At 60.0% G+C, this 20,884-nt stretch overlaps 7 protein-coding genes across 7 annotated transcripts; 5 read left to right on the plus strand and 2 right to left on the minus strand.

The window, feature by feature from the left end:
- Positions 1 to 453: 453 nt before the first annotated feature.
- PLICBS_008552 (uncharacterized protein) lies at positions 454 to 6,636 on the minus strand (the record flags this gene model as incomplete). The annotated part of the gene is made up of 2 exons (XM_018323917.2): positions 454 to 1,055; positions 1,104 to 6,636. 2 exons carry the CDS (start codon positions 6,634 to 6,636, stop codon positions 454 to 456), a joined length of 6,135 nt encoding a protein of 2,044 aa, XP_018177096.2.
- Positions 6,637 to 9,464: 2,828 nt separating this feature from the next.
- On the plus strand, positions 9,465 to 10,283 carry PLICBS_008553 (uncharacterized protein; the record flags this gene model as incomplete). Its single annotated transcript, XM_018323916.1, has 1 exon — positions 9,465 to 10,283. One exon carries the CDS (start codon positions 9,465 to 9,467, stop codon positions 10,281 to 10,283), a length of 819 nt encoding a protein of 272 aa, XP_018177095.1.
- Positions 10,284 to 10,634: 351 nt separating this feature from the next.
- Positions 10,635 to 11,450, minus strand: PLICBS_008554 (40S ribosomal protein uS7; the record flags this gene model as incomplete). Its single annotated transcript, XM_018323915.1, has 3 exons — positions 10,635 to 10,952; positions 11,040 to 11,223; positions 11,311 to 11,450. 3 exons carry the CDS (start codon positions 11,448 to 11,450, stop codon positions 10,635 to 10,637), a joined length of 642 nt encoding a protein of 213 aa, XP_018177094.1.
- Positions 11,451 to 11,779: 329 nt separating this feature from the next.
- PLICBS_008555 (40S ribosomal protein S25) lies at positions 11,780 to 12,207 on the plus strand (the record flags this gene model as incomplete). Its single annotated transcript, XM_065601413.1, has 3 exons — positions 11,780 to 11,782; positions 11,858 to 12,119; positions 12,185 to 12,207. The coding sequence occupies 3 exons, from the start codon at positions 11,780 to 11,782 to the stop codon at positions 12,205 to 12,207; spliced, it is 288 nt and encodes a 95-aa protein (XP_065457485.1).
- A 2,499-nt stretch (positions 12,208 to 14,706) lies between these two features.
- On the plus strand, positions 14,707 to 16,156 carry PLICBS_008556 (uncharacterized protein; the record flags this gene model as incomplete). The annotated part of the gene is made up of 4 exons (XM_018323913.1): positions 14,707 to 14,745; positions 15,063 to 15,084; positions 15,202 to 15,524; positions 15,593 to 16,156. 4 exons carry the CDS (start codon positions 14,707 to 14,709, stop codon positions 16,154 to 16,156), a joined length of 948 nt encoding a protein of 315 aa, XP_018177092.1.
- Positions 16,157 to 16,751: 595 nt separating this feature from the next.
- PLICBS_008557 (uncharacterized protein) lies at positions 16,752 to 17,303 on the plus strand (the record flags this gene model as incomplete). The annotated part of the gene is made up of 2 exons (XM_018323912.1): positions 16,752 to 17,156; positions 17,256 to 17,303. The coding sequence occupies 2 exons, from the start codon at positions 16,752 to 16,754 to the stop codon at positions 17,301 to 17,303; spliced, it is 453 nt and encodes a 150-aa protein (XP_018177091.1).
- Positions 17,304 to 19,897: 2,594 nt separating this feature from the next.
- PLICBS_008558 (uncharacterized protein) lies at positions 19,898 to 20,684 on the plus strand (the record flags this gene model as incomplete). Its single annotated transcript, XM_018323911.2, has 2 exons — positions 19,898 to 19,946; positions 20,026 to 20,684. The coding sequence occupies 2 exons, from the start codon at positions 19,898 to 19,900 to the stop codon at positions 20,682 to 20,684; spliced, it is 708 nt and encodes a 235-aa protein (XP_018177090.2).
- Between the last annotated feature and the right edge of the window lie 200 nt (positions 20,685 to 20,884).

The following is a 20,884-nucleotide window of genomic DNA, read 5'->3' on the forward strand; positions in this document are numbered from 1 at the left end:
CAAAATCCTCCATTCCCTCCATCCTTCCGTCTCTGTTCGTCCGCAGCCGTACGTACCATGAATTAGCGACGCGCAAAGCGCAAAAAGAAAGAGAGAGTGCCAAAAAAAAAAAAAAAAAAAGGCAAGGAAGCCGCCGCTGAAAAGAAGGTATCGAAAACACACGTCCTCCGAAAGTGTCAAGGTACAGCAGTGAATAAAGTACGTGATGAAGAACCACCCCGATCAACAAGCCGCTCCCATGTCTTCTTGTCTTTGGACTCGCTCCACGCCCGCGGCCTCATTATCTTTGTGTGTGTCTTTGCGCTTTTGTACAACGAGAACAAAGTAAAAAAAGTAAAACAAAAAAACGCACGCTTTCTAAGCTGTCAGTGAAGGATGGGTCCCGACAGGACGTGGCTGCTGCGCTCAAGCCCCGAGGCCGAGGCTGAGCTCGTGGCTCGTCAACCCCCCTTCTCACTCCTCGTCGACGCTCCTCATCGCCGAGCCCGTCTTGCTGCTCTTCTTGCCCAGCTTGAGCATGCTGAACCGCTTCCTCACGCTGCCCCGCTTGACTATCCCGAGGCCCTCCGCCTCGAACTCCTTGTCGGACCGGACGGAGCTCCTGTCCATGCTCTGCCTGCTCACGGAGCTGCTCCGCCGGCTTTGCGCCGACGTCTCCACCGGCGTCTCCTCAACCGACTGCGTGCGGAAGAGACTCTGCCGTCGGGCCGTGACCTTGCTCGCGCTCCGGCTGTGCTCGATCTTGGTCTCCGTGTCGCCGCCGCCGCCGTTCACCTGTGCTTCCTCCTGGGCTCGCTCGGGCTCTTGCTTGCGGCCGCCCAGGAGGCTGAGCCTCGCGCTCCTATGCCGTAGCGCAACCTGATGGACGACGGACACCTCGTCTCCGCGGTCCCCATTCAGGGGGCTGGCAATGTTGGGCCACTGCGGGCTATGCCGCCCGTTGGAGGACAGGGATTGCCGGAACGCCGTCGAGGGAGTCGACACGGTCTCTTGAGGCGGCGATGGCGGCGGGGGCGCAAACGTGGCGATTTCCGCCTCGTACGTCTTCTCAAAGTCTTGGAATGGTTAGCCAAATCCTTGTCGCCTGTGTACTCTCAACTCACATCTTTGAAGCTCCTCGTGCCTGTGCGAGAGGACTTCATTGTTGCTGTGAGCAAACATGGCCAGACACCTCTTGATCATGATGGCGTGGTCTACGAGAGCCATCTTTATGGCTGCATCTCTTGGCTCGAGCCCGACCTCTCCTCCATGACCACTTTCCTCACTGCCGGCCTGGGATTCTGGAAGAAGGTTGCGATAGCAGACCACGCTATACTCCGACGATGGGTCGACGGATATTGATATAGCGTCTACCAGCAGTTGAGCGATGGCTGTGTCACCTTGGCCTATACGTCGTTCAAGAGTCGTCATTTCCTGGGTCTTGCGGACGATCCGCTCCAGTGCAGTATCGTGGGCGCCAAGCAGGATCTCCTGAGCGTCGACAATCTCACTCCGCCGTAGCAGGGTAGGGAAGGGTTCGGCCGTTGTGAACACCACCTTCTCCGCGTGGTGTTCGTGAACGGGCCCAGACGTGCTGCGCTTCGTGGTATATGAAAAGCACTGAGGGTGAGACGATAGCAAGAAGTCTCGGACTGCCTGTGGCACCCTTGCTCGCTGGAAGACCGGATGAGTCAGGTCGCGATGAGGTGTGATGGCGGAGACCACCAGGAACTGGCCTTCCACATCATCGACATCTCCATTGGTGACGATCTGCGCCGCCGGGTATTGCTCTTGCATGCGGTCGGTGAATGCGGATGCTCGCTCTGCCGGCGAGCCCTCGTAAACGAACTCCTTGTCCCGAATGCCGGAAGGGAAACCAAGGCCCTTGTACACGACCTTGAAATACCGCGGGACGAGCTTCTCGCTCTTCGAGATCTTTTCGTAGATGGTTGCAATGGCTCGCTCCGTTCTTGCCAGCTTGGCAAAGTCAAACACATTGGACTCGTACTGCACCTGGAGCTCCTTGTACGCCGTCAACGCGTTGCTCCACGACTCAGCCTCCTCGAAGTGCTTAATCATGTCAAAGTAAATCTTTTCCTTGCGCTCAAACATGGACTGCGCCGGGAACTCGGGGTCGGCAAGCACGGTTGTCTGCTTCGTGGGGTCCCATTCGTAGAGGTCTGCGTGCAGGCGCAGCGCCAAACCCGCCTCGGCATGGTTCCCTGACTCTGCCTGGAAACTTGCCAGCTGGTGGACGTAGCGCACAAAGATTTCTTCCTTCTGCATGTCCCGCAGGAACTCCATCAGTCGAAGCCGGTTGATGATGCTTGACGCCTCGTTGCTGCCGTCGCCGCTGTGCACCGCAACGAGCAGGTCGAGAAACTCGTCCAGTGTGGCAACAAGATCTTGAACGGCGACGTAGAGTGGCTCGCCAGGAATCTTGGACAGGGGCTCGAATCGCTCAATAAGCTCGCCGACGAACAGCTTCTGCAGGATACTCTCCGTCAGGGGCTTCGACTTGAAGTAATGGTCCAAGCAGTCTATCATCTCCGTCTGGATGACCGTCAAGTCCTCGCTGAGGGTCCATTCGCTGACGATCATGGTCTGCAGGACCTCGACTGCCATCCTGCGAAGACCTTCGTGGACGCTCAGACAGAGCTCGACGATGGGGCCCACCAAGGTAGGGACGTATTGAACCTGGTATCCGCCTATCTTGGACAGGCCATAACGGGCGCGCTCGTCGGTCGTGGTCTCCCAGCCGATGGCTTCCCACGTCTTGCGCAAGAGGTCTGCCCCATGCTCCCTCACGTCGCCAGCAATTTTCCACACGGCTCGGCGCTTTTGTTCTGCAAAAGTCTCGAGGGCGAGGGATGAGCTTCCGACGAGCTTCAGGAGCGTGGTGAAGAAGAGCTTCCAGAGCTCCGTGTTAAAGGTCTCGGCGTCGTCAGGGTCGGGAAGGAAGGACTCCAGCAAGATTCCGGCGAGGTACTGCAGGGTGGACATGGTTGATGTGTGGTGGTAGATGTGCACGCTCAGCCACCCTGCTGGGAATGCCTCGCCCGAGAGAATGCTCTTGTGGACGCGCAGGAGATTCTCGAGGATGATGGCGAGGTCTCCTTCGGCCAACTCCAGCTGCATACCCGCCGACGAGTTTGACACGGCAGAGAGTACTGCCGACAGTTCCGCCAACGCCTCGTCGTACGCGACTTGGTCGTGAACAGCTTTTGACGGGAAGGGGTATGATGCAGGGAATAGGAGGGACAGCCGATCCCGGGACTTCTGTGGAGATGCTAGAATCGCCAGGTACGAGTCGATGATCCTAGGTAGATGGTCCGGAATCTCGGGGCCCAAGTACTCAACCTGGCTGGCGATGATCGAACAGCACAAGCGGACTTGGTCTCTCCATTGGTCGTTTACAACCTCGGGGTGGCCCCAATGGGGCGAGATCCACCTGACAGTATTCGCTCCGAGAGCTGCCTTTTGATCCGGGTGGGCGAACAGATCGAGTTTGGAATAGTTGATGATGAGGAGCAGCTTGTACAGGACCAGTTTGCCCTTGACATGCGTGCAGGAGTCCATGAAGTCTATGGCGATGTGGAGAATCTCCTCGGTGCTCAGGAGGCCGCTGAGTTCCGGGAGCCAGGTGTGGAAGTGCTGGACGGCCAGTGTCTGGCTTCCGACCAGCGCCGGGGCAGTGTTGCGCATCATTGCGTCCAGTGCCTTGAAAATGACTCGCAATTGTCGCGTGAAGCCCTGCGGAGAGGACTTGATTCCTATGACCGCCTCCTTGGCCTTCATCTGATGCCGAGCGTGTGTGATGAATTTCAAGATGTGCCGCACGACTTTGAACGTGGCTCTCAGCTTGCGAGCAATCTCGGGTTCGGTGGGGTTCTCCAGCAGGCGTGTGAAGGATCGCACCAAGCTTGTGGTGGCAAAGGGATAATTGAACTGGTTCTCAGCGTACGTGTCGACCAGGGGCCCGAGGTTGAATCTCCTGTCGTGCACGATGCCCAGCACCCGGACCAAGGCCGTGAACACAAGGTCCTCAAACTCGTCGTTGCCGGAGTTCTCCACAAGCATGCCAAACAGCCCATCCAGGACATCGTTCAGTAGCTTGACGACCTCGATTTCGGGAACAAAGATTAGTTGTCTCAAGGTGGCGGATAGTTCGTCCTGAGAAAGGTCTTTCCATTTGAGGATGCCTAGAATCACGCGGTCTTGCGAGAATCTTGTGCTGCACAGGAACGTGTCGACGAGCAACACGGCCAATGGCCCGGTCACCTCGGCGGAGTGCTCGTCTCTGCCCCGCGGCGCCCACGGCAGCGACAGGTAGCCGCCTCTGCCGGTCGGCCCAGCTTCCGCCGTTGACGTGTGCTCGTCCACTTTGTAGAGAAGTAGCCCGTGCTGGCCGTCTCGTATGAAGGCTTGCTGGTCCCACAGCGGCATATGTGCCACGGCAAAGGGCGGGTTGGGGATGTCGGCCATAAACATGACGACGTGAGCTGTCGATACGTCGCTGGGCGACAGGGAGAGCCGAAGTGTCTGCTTCCAGGACTCGCCTCTTTCGGCAGCCGCCGACTTGAACGTAGTGACAGGCTGCTTGTTCGAAGCTGTGTGGATGCAGTGTTCGAAACGCTGGCCGGCTGGGCCTCGGACCTCGAGCGTGATCTGGAGATTCGTACCCTGCAAGCCCGGCGGCATGCTAGTTGCGCTGCCGCCAAACCTCGAGAGCAGATTCTGTCGTGCCAAGGCCGCTGTGTTGATCGTCAGGTATATATCTGACCTGGGCTTCGTCGGCGCGGCAGAGAAGCCGATTCTGTTGCTGCTAGACACCCCTGAAAGCAGGGTCGGTGTGGCCTTGATTAAGGCGTCGGCGTCCGGATGGTTAAACATTTGCAAGCCGACTTGAAGCCGCTCTCCTCTTCGTGATTTTTCGAGAAATCCGCTAGGTCTGTCCAGCAGTTCGCGAATCAGCTGATCCGCCTCTTCCTTCTGTTCCTTTTCATGTCCAGGCCGGGCGCTCGGCGCCCAAATACCGATGAGCTGCTCAATCTCATCGTCGTGTTTCAGCAAATCGTTGAGCTTCAACACGCCTACTCCGACGGTGCGCTGGGCCGTGTACGCGGGTTCTGTGAACGCAACAGCTCTCGACCCGGCAGTACTCGGCGGCGCATAGCCATCTCTGCTCTCCGCCGTGGTAGCTCGGTACGAGCTTCCCTGCCGTTCCGAGACTGAGTCCGTTCTAGACACGCCGTTGCCTCTCGAGAATGTTGGCCGGCCACTCTTGCTGCCCCACATCAAGCTCCTCCTTGAGGACTTTGCCGTGGCCGGGGCAGCTTTCGAGCTCTCTCCTGGGCGGCTGAACTCGCCGCCAGTGCCTGTCCGAGAAATCGGCTGAGGTGAGAATACTCGCTGGAGCGCCAATACTTTGACGACAAGGTAGAGCTCAGACTCCGCCGCTGGTGCGTCGCCAATGTCCTGAGCAGAGAGATCGGTGAAGAGCGTCCGTGTTGATGAGCCCAGAGTGAGCCCTTCTATCGCGCCGCCCGCGGGTATGTCGACGGAGAAGCATTCCGACAATATCGACATGCTGCCGTGGCGGGGTTTACTGGCAAGATACAGGACCAGCGTAGTTTCTTCGTTGGAGGATCCTGCGAACCCTTTCACGTCCAGCAAGATGTGATGTAGGCTGGACAGTTCGACGGCCGGCTGCGGAGGCTCGTCCAGCAAACTCATTTGCGATTGGAGTCTGGTGACGTCTACCACCGAGTCGTCACCCGTCAGAACTCGGCCGCGAGCGGCAGGGTCCCGAACAATGACCTCTCCGCCGCAAAGCTTGTTTAGCTTGACGAGGTCCCAGACGGTCTGTTCCCGTAGCCGCTCGTACTCGTGTGTGGTGAGAACGTTGTAGAGGAATTGCTGGCGGTGAAGGTTGAGGCGTGCAATGAGCTGGGACAATTGGTCCAACTCGGCGTACTTGCGCGACAGGAGAAGCTCGTGGAGGTACTTGGAGTGCCATTCGCGCAAACACGAGGCGATCTCGTCGATCAATGGCTCGGCAGCCGAAGTTGGTGTCTCGTCACCGATTTTGAGCATTGGGACAGGGGCCGCGGGTCGAGGCGCATTGGGATCCCTCTTGACGGGCACAGACAGATTGCCGAGGGTCCCATTGGGGAGCTCGCTCAACGGCCTCCTCCTGCCGCTGCTGCGGAGGCTCGTCGTCTTCTCGCGGTGAGTCCGCTTCGTGGGCGAATGCGCGCTGGTGAAGCCGCTCTTGGCGGAATCGCTCGCGGGACGGTTCTCGGCCGAGCCCGTGGTGTCGCTGATGGGCTCCTCGCCCCTCTCGTCTTCGTACTCGTCGTCGACGGTGTCGTCGCGGTCGTCCGCGCCGCCCAGCATCTCCCGGACCTCGACACAGCTGCGGGGGAAGATGCCGCTGAAGACTCGAGCCTCCAGCGTCTGGCCCTTGACCGACGTCAGGCCAGCCAGCAGGCTGGGGGGCGCAACCAGATAGCCCCTCAGCCAGGCGCCGTCGGGCGTCTCCTCAATGATGTAGAGCTCATCGCCAATCTCGAGCGGCAGGTCGGCCGGGCTCTCGGCGGCGAAGGGGTACGTCGCAACGGCGAAGGCGATCCGGGGAAGCGGCTGCCAGGGCATCTGGACTCTGCGCGAGCGCCCGCGGGCGTCCGAGGGAGGAGGGAAGGCGTACGGGCTACTGGGAGGTCGGCAGGCGCGTCGCGACGGTTGAGCAAACCAGGACCTCGTCGCGGGCCGCGGCAGGTCGTCACAGGCTCACAGCTCACAGCTCGCGAGGGGGTGAAGCGCGGCGGGGTCGAGGTTGCGGAAGCATCGAGAGGCGGAGCGCGGCGTCCGGTCTTTGCAAGGAGCACCCAAGGTGGTATCGAGCTTTGCTGCACGGGGGACGAGGGTCGGCATGAGGCTCCAGGGACTGCCGAGCATGACCACACTGGAAGAATCGAGAGATTGAACTCACAAAGTGGGTGCCCACTCTCGAATATTGGCCGCGCCCAGGGTCCCCCGGTGCGCGGAGCCCCTGAATTGGAGGTTTGATGGACGGGCACTGTGCAGCAAACGCCGGGGGGGAGCTATGGCGAGGGCTAGCAGGGTTCCCATTGCGCGCACCAATGCTGCTGGACCGGTGCTCCAGGCGAGCTTGCGGACGGTAACTATCGATAAGACGATTTCCCCCGCAACCCTCCAATGCCACGCATCACCCCATGGCAAAAGAAAGCACGAGGCGCACCGCAAGAACGACTACTTCGGTACGTGGCCCAGCGGAGAGGTTCTGAACCAGTGCTGCTAGCGAACTGGAGAGCGCTGCCCCAGGCCGACTGCAAGATTGGACGAAGGGCCCTGACTGAGACGATTGCCGACTACAATATCCCCCCGGAGCGGTCACCGCCGAGGACCAACGCACGGGCACACTAGCGGGCGCCCGGGTGGCGCCTCGCTCAGTGGAGAGAACCTTTAGTGGTACCTGAGCGCTGCGGTCCCTTCCAGGTTCCCTTCCATTTGGCGCAAGGTGTCGGTGCTCCCCAGTGCCCAGGGCACCGGGAACCCCGTGCGCGGCCGGTTGAAGGTTCCGCGTTCCTGCTCCATCCCGTCAGAGCACGACACACCTCACTTGGGTTGGGGGCCGTCAATCCGTGCGCCCCCCTTGCCGTCCTCTGTCGCGGCAGCAACCCCCTTGAGCTGGAACAGGCCGACGACTCCATCCTGAGGTGCCAAACCGACGGGACGGATGCCCGGCGGCGGGATGCCACGATGCGGTTTCGCCCGCGTCAGGCAACCCCTGCACGCGCGTTTGGCATCGCAGACATGGGCGATGGGACCCGTACGGTAACAGATACCTGACCCTGGCCAGAAGCCCACCTCAACCCATTGGGGCTCCTTGCCCCCAGTCCCCCAGGCTGCGTGCGTGCGTGTGGTGTACTTGGCAGTTCGCACGGCTAACCAACCGAGCAGGCCAGGCCAGGACAAAGACAGCAGCAGAGCAACAACTGGCGCGACGTGGACAATGTCCGCTCTGGCCACCACCAATAAAAGGAGCGCATCGCCACGTGCCATTGTGAACCAGCGGTGCGTCGTATGACAGCACGCTGATCGTCTTTTGGGAAAGAGCTGCTTTTAATCAGTGGCCGAGACATGGCAGCCCGACCGAAGGAGGCTAGACTACGGACGGCCGACCTCACAGCGGCAGCATGCGGGAACCTACCAGCCGCAGCCGGAGCCGTTCTGGAGCTGTGCAGTGAGCCCGCCTGCGAACCGCCCAAGTACAGGCTACCAACAAGTGCTACTTCGTATACCAAAGTTGGAAGACGACTTCTTACCGTTGCATGGCAATACCTATCCAGGTAATTATGTGTTATGTCGGCCACACCGCCGCCATGGCTCAGAGATCCCGGAAAACTCACCCGGTCATCGGCCGCCTTGCTCACAAGTCATGATCATCGCCTGCCAATTTTATGCGCAGTCAGGTACGGCGATTGCAGCCCAGCACCAGCACACGCCGTCTTGTGCCACGCGCCACCTCGGGAGCCCCAAAATGTCAAATTTGCAAAAAATGTGTGGTCATATTTTTCGTCGTTGCTTTTTTGCGCCGGGCCATGTTCGCATTGCACTGTGTTGCCAACCGCAACTCCTCGCCCGCATCACCGGACGGTGGAACGACCCCGTGAAGGAGGCATGCGACGGCATGCACACACCGTTCGTCCCGTCATGTCGTGATGCCGGTGGCGGCGGAACACTGCAGCGTGCCACGAGTGCATCGCCCTCCGTGAACCGCGGGGCACGGGGCTGGACCTGCGTAAAATGTACGTACTGGTAGTCCGCGCCGCGTGTACGTCCGAAGCAGAATCCCGGTGTCACCGCCACCGCCCCTGGCAGCCGTTGACATCGGCTCAGCGCCGGCCCCGCCCTTCGCCGTTTCCACCGACCTCAATCGCCCGCGCCGCCTGGCCGCAGCTGGTCGACGGGCGTCGGTGGGCCCCCATCCGGTCACAGCAAAGATGAGCGCGCTTCTCCGCATCAGGCGGCGCCTCGAGGGAGGGAGGACGAGGAGGGGGCGAGGACCTCGTCGCCGCATCGCGTGTCCCACGGCCTTTTTGAGTTGTGCACACTTACTTCTCCTCCGCAGCAAATTGGCCACAAGCGCCTTCGTCGACGGCGAGTGAGATTGATGCCTCGAGCACCCCGTGGCTGCACGCTGGCGTCAGCCCTGGACCTCTCTTGCCCCTTCTCACGAAGTCACTCCACACCCAGTCATAGTACCTAATTGTGCGCCTGATTTCCTCTATCCACTCCTTCACTTCCATCTTTCGCGATAGCCCGCCCCTCCAGTCGGCAAACTCGCAAGCTCCAACGAAGCCCGCAAAGAACCGTCGACGTCCCTTTTTTTTCTTCATACAGACATCAGTACTGCCATCGCGCCTCCCCGCGTCATCTGCTCGTACGAGTACCCCGCCATGGCGACCCCCTTCATCACCCTGCTTGAGCCTAGCAAGCTCGAGGGGTTCCTGGGCGGCATCCGCCACAACGAGCAGCCCGCCACCATCCCCCAGCCGTTCCTGGACGCCATGGAGGTGCGCGAGGGCGTCTTCGTCGACGAGCAAAAGGTGCCCCTCGAGAACGAGTTCGACCCCGACGACCCCCGCTCCTGTCACTGGGTCATCTACGCCAGCATCAACAAGACGGAGGAGGGCGAGGTGCGAGACGAGGACGGCAACGTCCTGCAGCCGCGCAAGAGCTCGACGCGAACGACGCCCATCGGCACGGTTCGTCTTGTCCCCTTTCCGCATGAGCCCCATCCCAAGGCCGGCGGGAACTATTGGAACGGAGTCTTGGTAGGAGACGATGGCCAGGATCAGAGCGACGCCGGCGCCGCACCCGGAAAGACTTTGATAGCCGACAGGCCGACGTCCTTCCACGACGGCAAGGAGCCTTATGTCAAACTCGGACGGCTAGCCGTGATCAAGGAATTCCGCGGGAAGAACCTCGCGGGCCTGCTCGTCAGCACCGTCCTGGCGTGGCTCAAGAGGAACCCGTCGTACTTTGACCCCAGCATCACGGAGCTCGGCCTAGAACAAATGGGTGCCGCCAACGAGACGGACGTCCCTAAGTGGAGCGGCCTCGTCTGCGTGCACGCCCAGGAGCAGGTGATCAGGGCCTGGGAGAAATGGGGATTCCGTGTCGACGAGGGCATGGGAAAGTGGTGGGAGGAGGGCATCCCCCACGTAGGCATGTTCCAGAGGCTAGAGGTGAATCCCGAGGAGGTTCGCATCTAAGATGAAGCAAGCGGTGCTTTTTGCTTGACGACGTTACGACAGATATCCATAGATACGCTTGGTCGCCGTGGCCATCACCATCACCCCCGGCTGGACCGATTGGACGACGGGCAGCAACAATCAAGTTTCCAGGACGCAATGCTCCATTTCTCACAATGTTCGGACGAGTGGAGCAAGTGACGTGAAATTCATTGTGACCCATCTGAGCCCAGCTTTTTATTGAGTCTCTAGAGCCATTTGTGACAATCCATAGCCGCGTTCCCAGACCCGAACGCAAAAATGCAATTCTGAAAGATGCCAGAACCACGCCAAAGCCGCAAACCCTCCAGCCAGACACCGTCCACGTCCCATTTATCGGTTGCTCTTGGCCACACGCTCCAGCTCGTCCTTCTTCTTGATGGCGTACGAGTTGCTGCTGCCCTTGGCGGCGTTGATCAGCTCCTCAGCAAGGCACTCGGCAATCGACTTGACGTTGCGGAAAGAGGCCTCGCGGGCACCGGTGGTGAGCAGGGCGATGGCCTGGTTGACACGGCGCAGGGGGGACACATCGACGGCTTGTCGGCGGACGGTACCGGCAGAGCCGATTCGGGTAGAGTCTTCGCGGGGGCCGCAGTTGACGATGGCATCGACGGCGACCTGGATGGGGTTCTGGTCGGTCATGAGGTGGATCTGCCGCACTTGTTAGAAAAAATTCATCGTCCCTCAGGCGCGCCCATGGCGCATTTTGCCTGCTATCATGTTCTCGGGCGGACGTACGATCTCGAAGGCGTGGGCGACGATGCGGACGGCCATCAGCTTCTTGCCGTTGTTGCGGCCGTGCATCATGAGCGAGTTGGTCAATCGCTCGATGATGGGGCAGTTGGCCTTGCGGAAGCGCTTGACGGCATATCGGCCAGCGGAGTGGGTGACATAGACGGGGTTTCGCAGGGAGATGTAGTCACTGTTTCGCTCAATCCGTCAGCACACGATCGGTCGTCCAGGCGCGGTCGCCAGTTCCCGCGCAGAGAGGTGTTCATTCTCGACGTACGTCAGGGAGATGTCGCGGACCTCGACATCGTAGTCCCACTTGTTGAACAGCTTGATGTTGCCGACCTCCTTGACGACATCCTTGGGGAGGACGTCGGAGAGAACGGAGTTCTCGACCTCGATATCGCCGCCGTCAGACATTTTGGCTGTTGCAGTCGTGCGTTCGATCTGGCGGGAGGGGGACTGCGGGTTAGTATTGCAGGTGGTTCGAGATGGGAGTATTTTCGCGAGGTTGAAGATGGGCCTGGTCGTCGAGGGTTGAAATTTTGGTGGTGTGTGGGTCTGGCGAATCAGGGGCCGCAAAAAGTTCGGTACGTACCCAGCGCACTCAAAATGTTAGGGCAAGCCTGCCCTGGGCCCGAAACTCCGCCAGAGGGGCGCCTCTCAAGTGGTAGTCGCTTGCCTCGTCCGCCAAAAAATCCCGTTCCTCCACACTCCCGTCGTCAACGTCAAGCACATCAACAGACAAAATGGTATGCGCGCACCGAACCACGAGACGATGCCCCTCGGCCGCGACGAGAAGATGCTAACCCGCTCGACCTCAACAGGCGCCCGCTGCTGGAGCTAAGAAGCAAAAGAAGAAGTGGTCCAAGGGCAAGGTCAAGGACAAGGCCCAGCACGCCGTCCTCCTCGACAAGACCACCTCGGAGAAGCTCTACAAGGATGTCCAGTCCTACCGCCTCGTCACCGTCGCTGTTCTCGTCGACCGCATGAAGATCAACGGTTCCCTGGCCCGCCAGTGCATCGCCGACCTCGAGGAGAAGGGCATGATCAAGCCGGTGGTCTCGCACAGCAAGATGAAGATCTACAGTATGACCGCGACCGCCCCGAACATGAAGACGACGAAGAACCCTGAGACTAACGCATTTCTGCAGCCCGCGCCGTTGGCGGTGCCTAAGTTGCTCGAGCGGAGGAGGTGGAAGCTGGAGATATGGCGTCTAACTGGCCTTGACGAACAATCGGCCATTGGATCGGAGGATGTTCACGGCACAAAATGCCCGGATGGGACACATTTCATGCTCGGTGTAGCATACATAGGGACCGGAGTTGTCCTTCAGCATTCGGCAACGGAATCAAAAGATCTTCAAACACCATGTGGTCTCGGCATCACTGTGACTGCAGAGTTCATCCGGACTCTCGGAAGTAGGGCATGGTTGACGGAGGCCAGCCTCTGCAAAACGTAGACAATGCCGTTGAACCTGGCACAACTACCGAAGGGCGCATGCCATGCCAATCTATGGCGGGCAAGTCATGCCAGTGAGAGTGCATAACGGTCTGAGGGTTTTCAAGTTCCAGATGAGGAAATGGCGCTACGACCGGGGTCTCCATTGGGGCGAGCGACGTCAAAGCCATGAGCTCTCTTTGAGTGGGATAGGAGGACTTCAAATGTGCCGTCAATGCATGAGTGAGACCAGCGGCTTGAACAGGGACGGATGCCCAGTCACATGCGTGGCTATGCCCCTTTCGTCCAGTTGGTCTCGAGGTCCAACGACCTTGAGTGTGGAAGGGTCATATCAAGCGGGAGTGTGAGGCTCGGGTGCCTGGTACAGCATAGGCGAATGCGTTGCGGGATGCTTTGCGGCAGCAGGAGCGACAGCAATTGCTGAAGCTGCATTGGCTTCCGCTGTCTGCAATCATGGCTGGCAACCTCTTACGTTGCTATTCTGAAAGGTGATCGGCCGTAGACACGAGACGGTAGCCAGGGAACCGTACGAGGTACAGTACTGTACATACGCCCTGAAGAGCATTGCCGTCATGAAGCATACGCCAGTCGCGCATTATCGCACGCGAGGTTCGACTTAATGTGGGCGCGTCACAATTCATGAATCAACGATACGAGGCTTCAGTGTCGCTGCATGCCCTTATCTCGGCGCCACCGGGGGCACGAGCCTTGAACGGGGCGAGAGGCTCTTTGGTGCAGCCGAACAATACCCACAGCACGCTTCATGGACGGCAGTACTAACCTGCCTCGTAAGTCCTGTGGGCGGGCTATGCCGCACGACGTAATGTTCCAGAGCCTCCCGCTCCAGACAGCAAAGTCAAATTAGTAGGGGGCAAGGGGGGGTTGTGGCCTCGCTCTCGATACGTTGCAGGTGAACGGGCGCCAGGGAGAGCTTGGCTTTGCCACAGCGCCGCACCAGATAATATGGAGAAGGTGAGGCTCGGTCTGGGCATAGTGCGTGCGGTCCTCGGGTCAAAGGGACCCCTGAGGGAGGCAAAGACAGGACGGCCGGGCGAGAAAGAAAAAGTCGTTTTAGCTCGGCACAGTGGCCTCCCTTGGCTTGGTGGAGCCTGGTTCGGCATGGCGGCCGTGCACAGGCAGCTGATGATGGCCGGGCGGATGCCAGCAGGTCATACCTAGTACTGTGTGCTGAGCGTCTTGCAGTGCAATGCAGTGCAGTAGGTGCGGTACAGTGCTGCATCCGCTTCAGCGACACTGCAATTCATCAACCGCCTCAGGCCGTGCCATCCGCAGACGTGTCCATGACGAAACGCGCAGAGGAGCGAAACAAGGCGCGCCCCGTGCTGCACGCAGGCCGCTGCTGCTGGACGGAGGGACGGGAGGGTCATGAGGCCGCGCGCTGCTGCTGCTGGTGGCCACCCACTCCGCCAAGGGGGGGCTTGGGGGGGGTGGTGAATGGACGGGCGAACCGAATCGCCAGCGAGGGCGCGTGCGAATGGCGACAGCGACGGGAGCCCCCAGAGCCTGCGCCAGCGGAGCCAGCGCGGCATCAGAAAAAAAAATCTCGGGGTGAACCGGGGACAGAGTTTGGGCTCAGGTACCTGCAGGCACCACCACGCTGCGCCGGGGGGCCGTGTACGCTGTACCCACCGCCGGCGGGCGCGCGCCTGGAGCCAGGCAAGCCAGGTGCCACCAGTGACGCTCCAGCCGCTTGGGCTGCGCTACGCTGCCGCAGGTGTCTGTCTTGCCGTGGTGGTCCTCGGTCGGGTGTCCCGCCGTCTCCAGGCCTTCGGGCCTCAGGCTGCCACGCTTATTAGGTACTCGTACGTAGCCGTGCATGGGGGGCTGCGTTGCCGTGGGAAAGCAAGGGCAAGGGAACCATCCATCTGCCTCCTGCGCGGCGGCGGCGAGGCAACGGAGTCTCTCTGGGCGCCGCTAGCCCTTGGGGGTACTACGCGCGGGTACGTACCTGGGGATCCCCAGCCAACCACAGCGCGCCCTAGCGCGGCCCGGGTAGATTCGCTCTCAAAACCTGTCCCCTTCCTGGCTCCGCCGCAATTTTTTTCCCTCTCCCCCCCAAGTCCATCCGCCAGCCGGTGCAGAATTTATTTCGCTCGACTGCCCCGTACTTCCCCTTCCTCCCTCTTCCATCTCCAAATCTCCTCTCAATCCTTTGTCGTTGTTTTCGGAAGAGCGCCAGCTACAGCCGTCAACATGTCTCCTCCCGAGCAGCAGAAGGTCCTGGGCATGCCGGTAAGTCGTTCCTGCCTCGTCTCGCCTCGCCTCCCTTGTCGCGACCTTCCCCGTGAAATGCCGCGCGAGCTCCGTCGCCGAGATATGGTCACTGGGACATCGCGTCGAGGCATCGAGGCCTCTCGAGACCCAATTGGGTCGGCGCGTATCGTGTCTTCGTTGATACAGCACCTCGCGAAGGCTCCAGTCGATGGACCTGCTCGTCGGCGCTGCTCCGTGTCCTCTACGACAGCCGCGGCAATTCCGGGGCAAGGAAGATTTCGCGTCATCGATTGCCGAACCGGAAGAATCATGTGCTGACCTGCTTCTCTCTATAGCCCTTCGTGGCGGACTTCCTGAGTATGTCGCCTCGCTGATAGTCGTCCCTCGATGATTGCGACGCCCGTCGTCGATGTCGTCGCACGGTCGTCGCCGCCGCCCCGTGATACATGGTCGAACTAACGTTTGCAACTATAGTGGGTGGTGTCTCCGCCGCCGTCTCGAAGACTGCCGCCGCTCCCATCGAGCGTGTCAAGCTTCTCGTCCAGAACCAGGATGAGATGATCAAGGCTGGTCGTCTCGACCGCCGCTACAACGGCATTGGTGACTGCTTCAAGCGCACCATGGCCGATGAGGGCGCCCTCTCCCTGTGGCGTGGCAACACTGCCAACGTCATCCGTTACTTCCCCACCCAGGCCCTGAACTTCGCTTTCCGCGACAAGTTCAAGAAGATGTTCGGCTTCAAGAAGGAGCGTGACGGCTACGGCATGTGGATGCTGGGTAACCTGGCTTCCGGTGGTGTACGTTTTTTCCCCTTCATGATCCCCGGCCCTGGCCAACCACAGGTATGCTAACATGAGCGTGACAGGCTGCTGGTGCCACTTCCATGCTGTTCGTCTACTCCCTGGACTACGCCCGTACCCGTCTTGCCAACGACGCCAAGTCCACCAAGGGTGGCGGTGAGCGCCAGTTCAACGGTCTCATCGACGTCTACCGCAAGACCCTCGCCTCTGACGGTATTGCCGGTCTCTACCGTGGTTTCATGCCCTCCGTCGCTGGTATCATCGTCTACCGTGGTCTGTACTTCGGCATGTACGACTCCATCAAGCCTGTTCTCCTGGTCGGTCCCCTCGCCAACAACTTCCTGGCCTCTTTCGCTCTCGGCTGGTGCGTCACCACTGGTGCCGGTATCGCTGCCTACCCTCTGGACACCATCCGTCGTCGCATGATGATGACCTCTGGCGAGGCCGTCAAGTACAAGAACTCGCTCGATGCCGCCCGCCAGATCATTGCCAAGAACGGTGTCAAGTCCCTGTTCAACGGTGCCGGTGCCAACATCCTCCGTGGTGTTGCCGGTGCTGGTGTCCTGTCCATCTACGATCAGCTCCAGATGATCCTCTTCGGCAAGGCCTTCAAGGGCGGCTCTGGTTAAACGCTTTTCCTTATGTCCTGTATAGACTACATGCCGTGGGCGGGGTGAGCAGGTTGGCGGATCGACCAGGGGGCGGAACGCAATGTCTCTTGGTTGACGAAAACGGAGATTGGGAAGATGGCAACGAGGGAAGCTGGGGCAAGATATCCCCACGTGTTTCTGTGCAACAGATGCTCTTTGCGGGTTAGACTGGCATCGGCATGGCGTATTTCTCGTTTCGGCTCTGCCATGCTTTCTAGGTCGCTGTAATTTATACACCTACGCAAGTTCCCTTGATGTTCATATGATGCGCTCTCCGATGCTGGTTTGCACGTGACGAAGTCCCCACCGCCTCGTCTTGAACATGCGCGGGTGACAAGATATGAATCATCTGCGACGCTTCAACCTTCGCGATCCGAATTGTCTGCCTCGCGGTGCAACGTCGAGGAGGTGTGTTGCTAGGGGTGCGTGAGGATGACTAAGTGCCTCGACCCACCACTTGAACGACGCGACGCGACCGAGATCACCAGATAACTTGGAAGCACCATCCAGTAGCCGCACTTCAGTCCAAAGCAGCATCGTTGTAGCTGGCCGCTGCTCGCGGAAACCATTCGCCATGCCACCAAAGCAAGCTTCAGCAGGCGCCCGCGGTCGCCCCAAGGGCAGCACAAACAAGCGAGCGTCGGCGGCGGCAACAGCAGCAGATTCCGCCGAGTCGAGCGACCCGTTTGATTCCCCAGACGAGCAAGCCGGAGAAGACGCAGCGCGAAGGCGGACAACAGCACGCCGGGCGAGCAACAGCGCCGCGGCCGCGACGCAGGAGGATGAGGGGCACGCGGAGGCGGAGGCGGAGAAGACGATACCGCGGGAGCTGCTGACGCGGGTGCTGCACGAGTTCTTCGCCAAGGACGCGACGAGGATATCGCGGGACGCCAACGCGGCGGTGGGGAAGTACGTGGACGTGTTTGTGCGGGAGGCGATTGCGCGCGCGGCGGTGGACAAGCGCGGCGGGTTCCTGGAGGTGAGTCTGCAAGCCTGCTCCACGGTGATGAAGGCGAGAGCTTCTAGAGACGGAGGAGAGAAAAGTTGAACTTGGGCAAGGCTGACTTGGGCTCGACAGGTTGACGATCTGGAAAAGATTGCGCCGCAGCTCCTGCTGGATCTATGACCAGGCAGCTGCTGATGGATCGACGACCGGAAGCCACAGGAGGGGGGAAACACTCGGGTGAACTACGACGGGCACTCCTCGAGGCGGACGTACGTCATCTAGACGCGTGGTTGTCGGTAAGCGACCCAGTCGGTTCCCGACCGTTTCTGATTCATTCGAGATCCGGGAGGCTGATCAAACAGCCATGCTGCGACGAGCCCACGACGACTGCGGCAACACGCAGACGCGAATCCACGCCGCTTCTATAGAAAGCTCGCCTCGGGGTTTGGAGAGGCGAGACAACAATATGGAACACGACCAGTCTTGTTGACTCAACAGAGTGGCCAAAGATATCTACATGCACAGGGATGGCCATTGGTGGGAGCACCCAGCATACTGCTGCGACCCAGGAATGGACCAAAGGGTTGTCGGCACGCGGCACGACTCAACGTGTTTGTGACGGGCTCTGGCGGACGCAAACCCTGGCAAACGCGGGAGGGGCTCGTGGCAAAGCGGCTTGGGCGAGCCAGACGGCGTTGCAGATTGCCAAGGATGATGACTTCAGGGCAGTCTCAAGGTCATGCGGCGGCAATAGGCTGTCATCGTGGTCATTATCCAGCAGCCAGTGGGTATCCGGCACGGCTGATGTGCTTCTTCGCCTGCCAGGCACGGACAGGGTCGTGATGGTCGCGTTGATCAAGACCGTTTCGGCGCCGGCACGTCGGCGCCTCGAAACGTCGTCTGCAGGTCATAGGCAAGGAATTGACAATCCCTTTGGCGGGACGCACATGGCCCTGCCTCAGCTCCTGGATCGTAGGCATCGTAGGCTGGCGTCTGGTGAAACCCAGAGTTTCGTTTTGGCCGTTGCTGTGCAGTGGCCGATACAGCAATACAGAGGATCGCTGGGTATTATCCGGCCTTGCGGCCCCACCTGCACGGAGACGGAGAACCGGGGGGGGGGGGGGGGGGGTTCGTGATTACCGCATTTGTTGGCAGGCAGGGATGGGGCCTGGCCTCGCCCCTCGCACAAGCATCCATCTGCCACAACTGACACGAGCGGTCACAGGGTTACAAGGCAAGGCAAGAAGAAAAAAACCGATTCCATGAGCGGAGTTCCTCTCACCGTTGCTCCGTACTATTCTGCATTGGCAAGAATTGGTAGTGACTTTGCCCGCGTGGCTGAGGCGAGTCGCGTCGCGGCTGATTCGCCGCCAGCGCTGAAACCGGGGTTGTCTCGCCTGTGTCGGAGCCGCGACAGACGTGAGGCACGCCGCCGCCGCCGCCGCCGCCGCCGCCGGAACGGCAACGCGCCCCCCCAGTTACCTACCTTACCTACCTTACCTACCTGCGTGCCTACGTACCCTTGCCCCATCCGAACATGGGATTTCTTTCGTCTTCTTTCTCTATCGGGCAGGGCCCTGGTGGTGGGCTATACTGTGCTACTATACGCAGGGCTGCGAAGGCAACGGGCCCGCGCGACTCCGTGCCCTTGATTTCGGGTGCGACGAGGGCCGGTCGGTCGGGTCGGCTGGGCCTGGGCAGGGCCTTGTAGGGCCTCAGGCGTGGCGACGGCGGCGGCCTCCTTGCCTCCCCTTGAATCCCTTTGGTGCTTTGCTGTGCGATGCGAATGAGCGAAGTCTTGTGGTGGTTTCGTAGCCGTCTGCGAGACTTGTTAAGCACCCAGAGTAGCCCACGACCGGCACGCTCTCTAAATCTCGGGAAGAGCTCTTCCAACTTTAGGATTTTTGCTGTTCAATAAGAATTACAATAGTTCGAGTGTAATTGATGTTGCCGTCTGAGCAGATGCACGCTCTTTCCTTTCTGCAGCAGCACGGCTGGCACGGACATTCTGCAGCGGGCGGCTATGATGCGGCCGCCCCCCCTCCGCCTCAACTCCTCCTTCACCATGAGCCACGCCGCGTTTCAAGCCCACCTTGCGCACCGCTTGGAAGACCTCCGCGAGACCCTCCTTTTCGGCGGCAACGAGGCTCAACCATTCAACCCTTCCCCCCGTCCGTCCCAGGTCTCTCCGTTTTGACAGCGCCACGCCGAGACCTGCGCATCCCCCTTGCAAGAACGAACCCCCCCCCTCCCCTAGACAATCGTTCCAAGTTTTTCCTCTTCCCTTCCCAGGATGGATGGACGGCATCTTGACACAGTCTAAGCCCTTGCACGGGGGCCCCCACGATGCCACGGGTTGGGACGATCCCGTGCCAATGCCTTAAAGGACTGGGTGTTTCCATTACTGGGCTCCAGCTTTTTTCCTCTCTCTTTGCGTCCCGTCTCTTCAAGTTCTCTTGTTTTCCTTAACTCTCTCATCCCTTTTTTTTTCTCTCGACTCTAGTAGTTGTGTTTCCATTTTCCTTCCCGTCCTGTCTGGTCGTGTGTCTTCTTGGTCTTCACGCCTTCTTCCTGTTGATACAGTCGCTTATACCCCCAAAGGCTAGTCCTTTTTGTTCATTGTCACGGCTTAACAGCGTGTCTGGGCACACTCTTCTGGAAAGAGGACATTCACTCACTCAAACTCACTCGACGACTGCTTCACTCGCACACGCACACACACACTCTCTCTCTCTCTATTGTTGGCTCGTGTCTTCGAGCTTCCTCACATCACCATGCAACTCACATCTCTCGTCGTGGCCGCTCTGTTGAGCGTTGCCCAAGGTAAGGCCTTTCTACTCTTCCGCCTTCCATCGCCCGGTGTAAGCCCCCCGAACAGCCTCGCTAACACACGTTCAACCAGCCGTCAACGTCCACGTCGTCGCCGTGGGAAAGAACCCCATGAACAACCAGACGGGCATCAAGTTCTACCCGGAGAAGCTCACCGCCAAGGCCGGCGACATGGTGCAGTTCCAGTTCCACGCCGGCAACCACACCGTCACGCAGTCCAACTTTGACCGCCCCTGCGTGCCCCTGTCGACGAGCAACTCGAGCGCCGTCGGCGTCTACTCGTCCTTCCAGCCCGCCGCCGCCAGCGCCGCCAAGGGCATGATCCCCGTCTTCACCATGATGGTCAACGACACCAAGCCCATCTGGCTCTTCTGCAGCCAGGGCCCCCACTGCCAGAAGGGCATGGTCATGGTCATCAACGAGAACACCCAGGCCAACGCGTCGCGCTCCCTCGACAACTACAAGAAGCTCGCCGCCAGCGCCGAGCAGGGCAACATTGAGATTCCCGGCGGTGGCAGCGGCAACGGCGGCGGCAACGGCAACAACGGTGGCAACGGTGGCAGCGGCAATAACGGCGGTGGCGGCAGCAACACGACCCCCGGCGGCGTCGGCGCCTCGCCCACCAGAACCCAGAGCCCGTCCACGTCGGCCCCCATCACCGCCGGCGCGAGCCCCAGCTTCCACGTCTCGACGACGCTGCTGCTCATCGGGGCTGCCTTTATGCTTCTGTAGAGCGCGCAATCATACACAGGTTATGTCTGTGTGTGTGGTTGGGTGAAGGAGGGGAGGGACACGAAAGTGGCAGTGCATTAATATCTTTCAAAGTACATTTCGAGGTTCACGCTGCCCGGGGCGGTTTCCATCATGCAAACTCATTAGGACAAAGAAGACCGGATTTGGAACACGGCCAGGCACAAGCCGTTGCGTTGTAA

This window comes from Purpureocillium lilacinum (assembly GCF_023168085.1).
Source record: "Purpureocillium lilacinum CBS 284.36 DNA, scaffold_6, whole genome shotgun sequence".
NCBI classification, from domain to species: Eukaryota; Fungi; Ascomycota; class Sordariomycetes; order Hypocreales; family Ophiocordycipitaceae; genus Purpureocillium; species Purpureocillium lilacinum.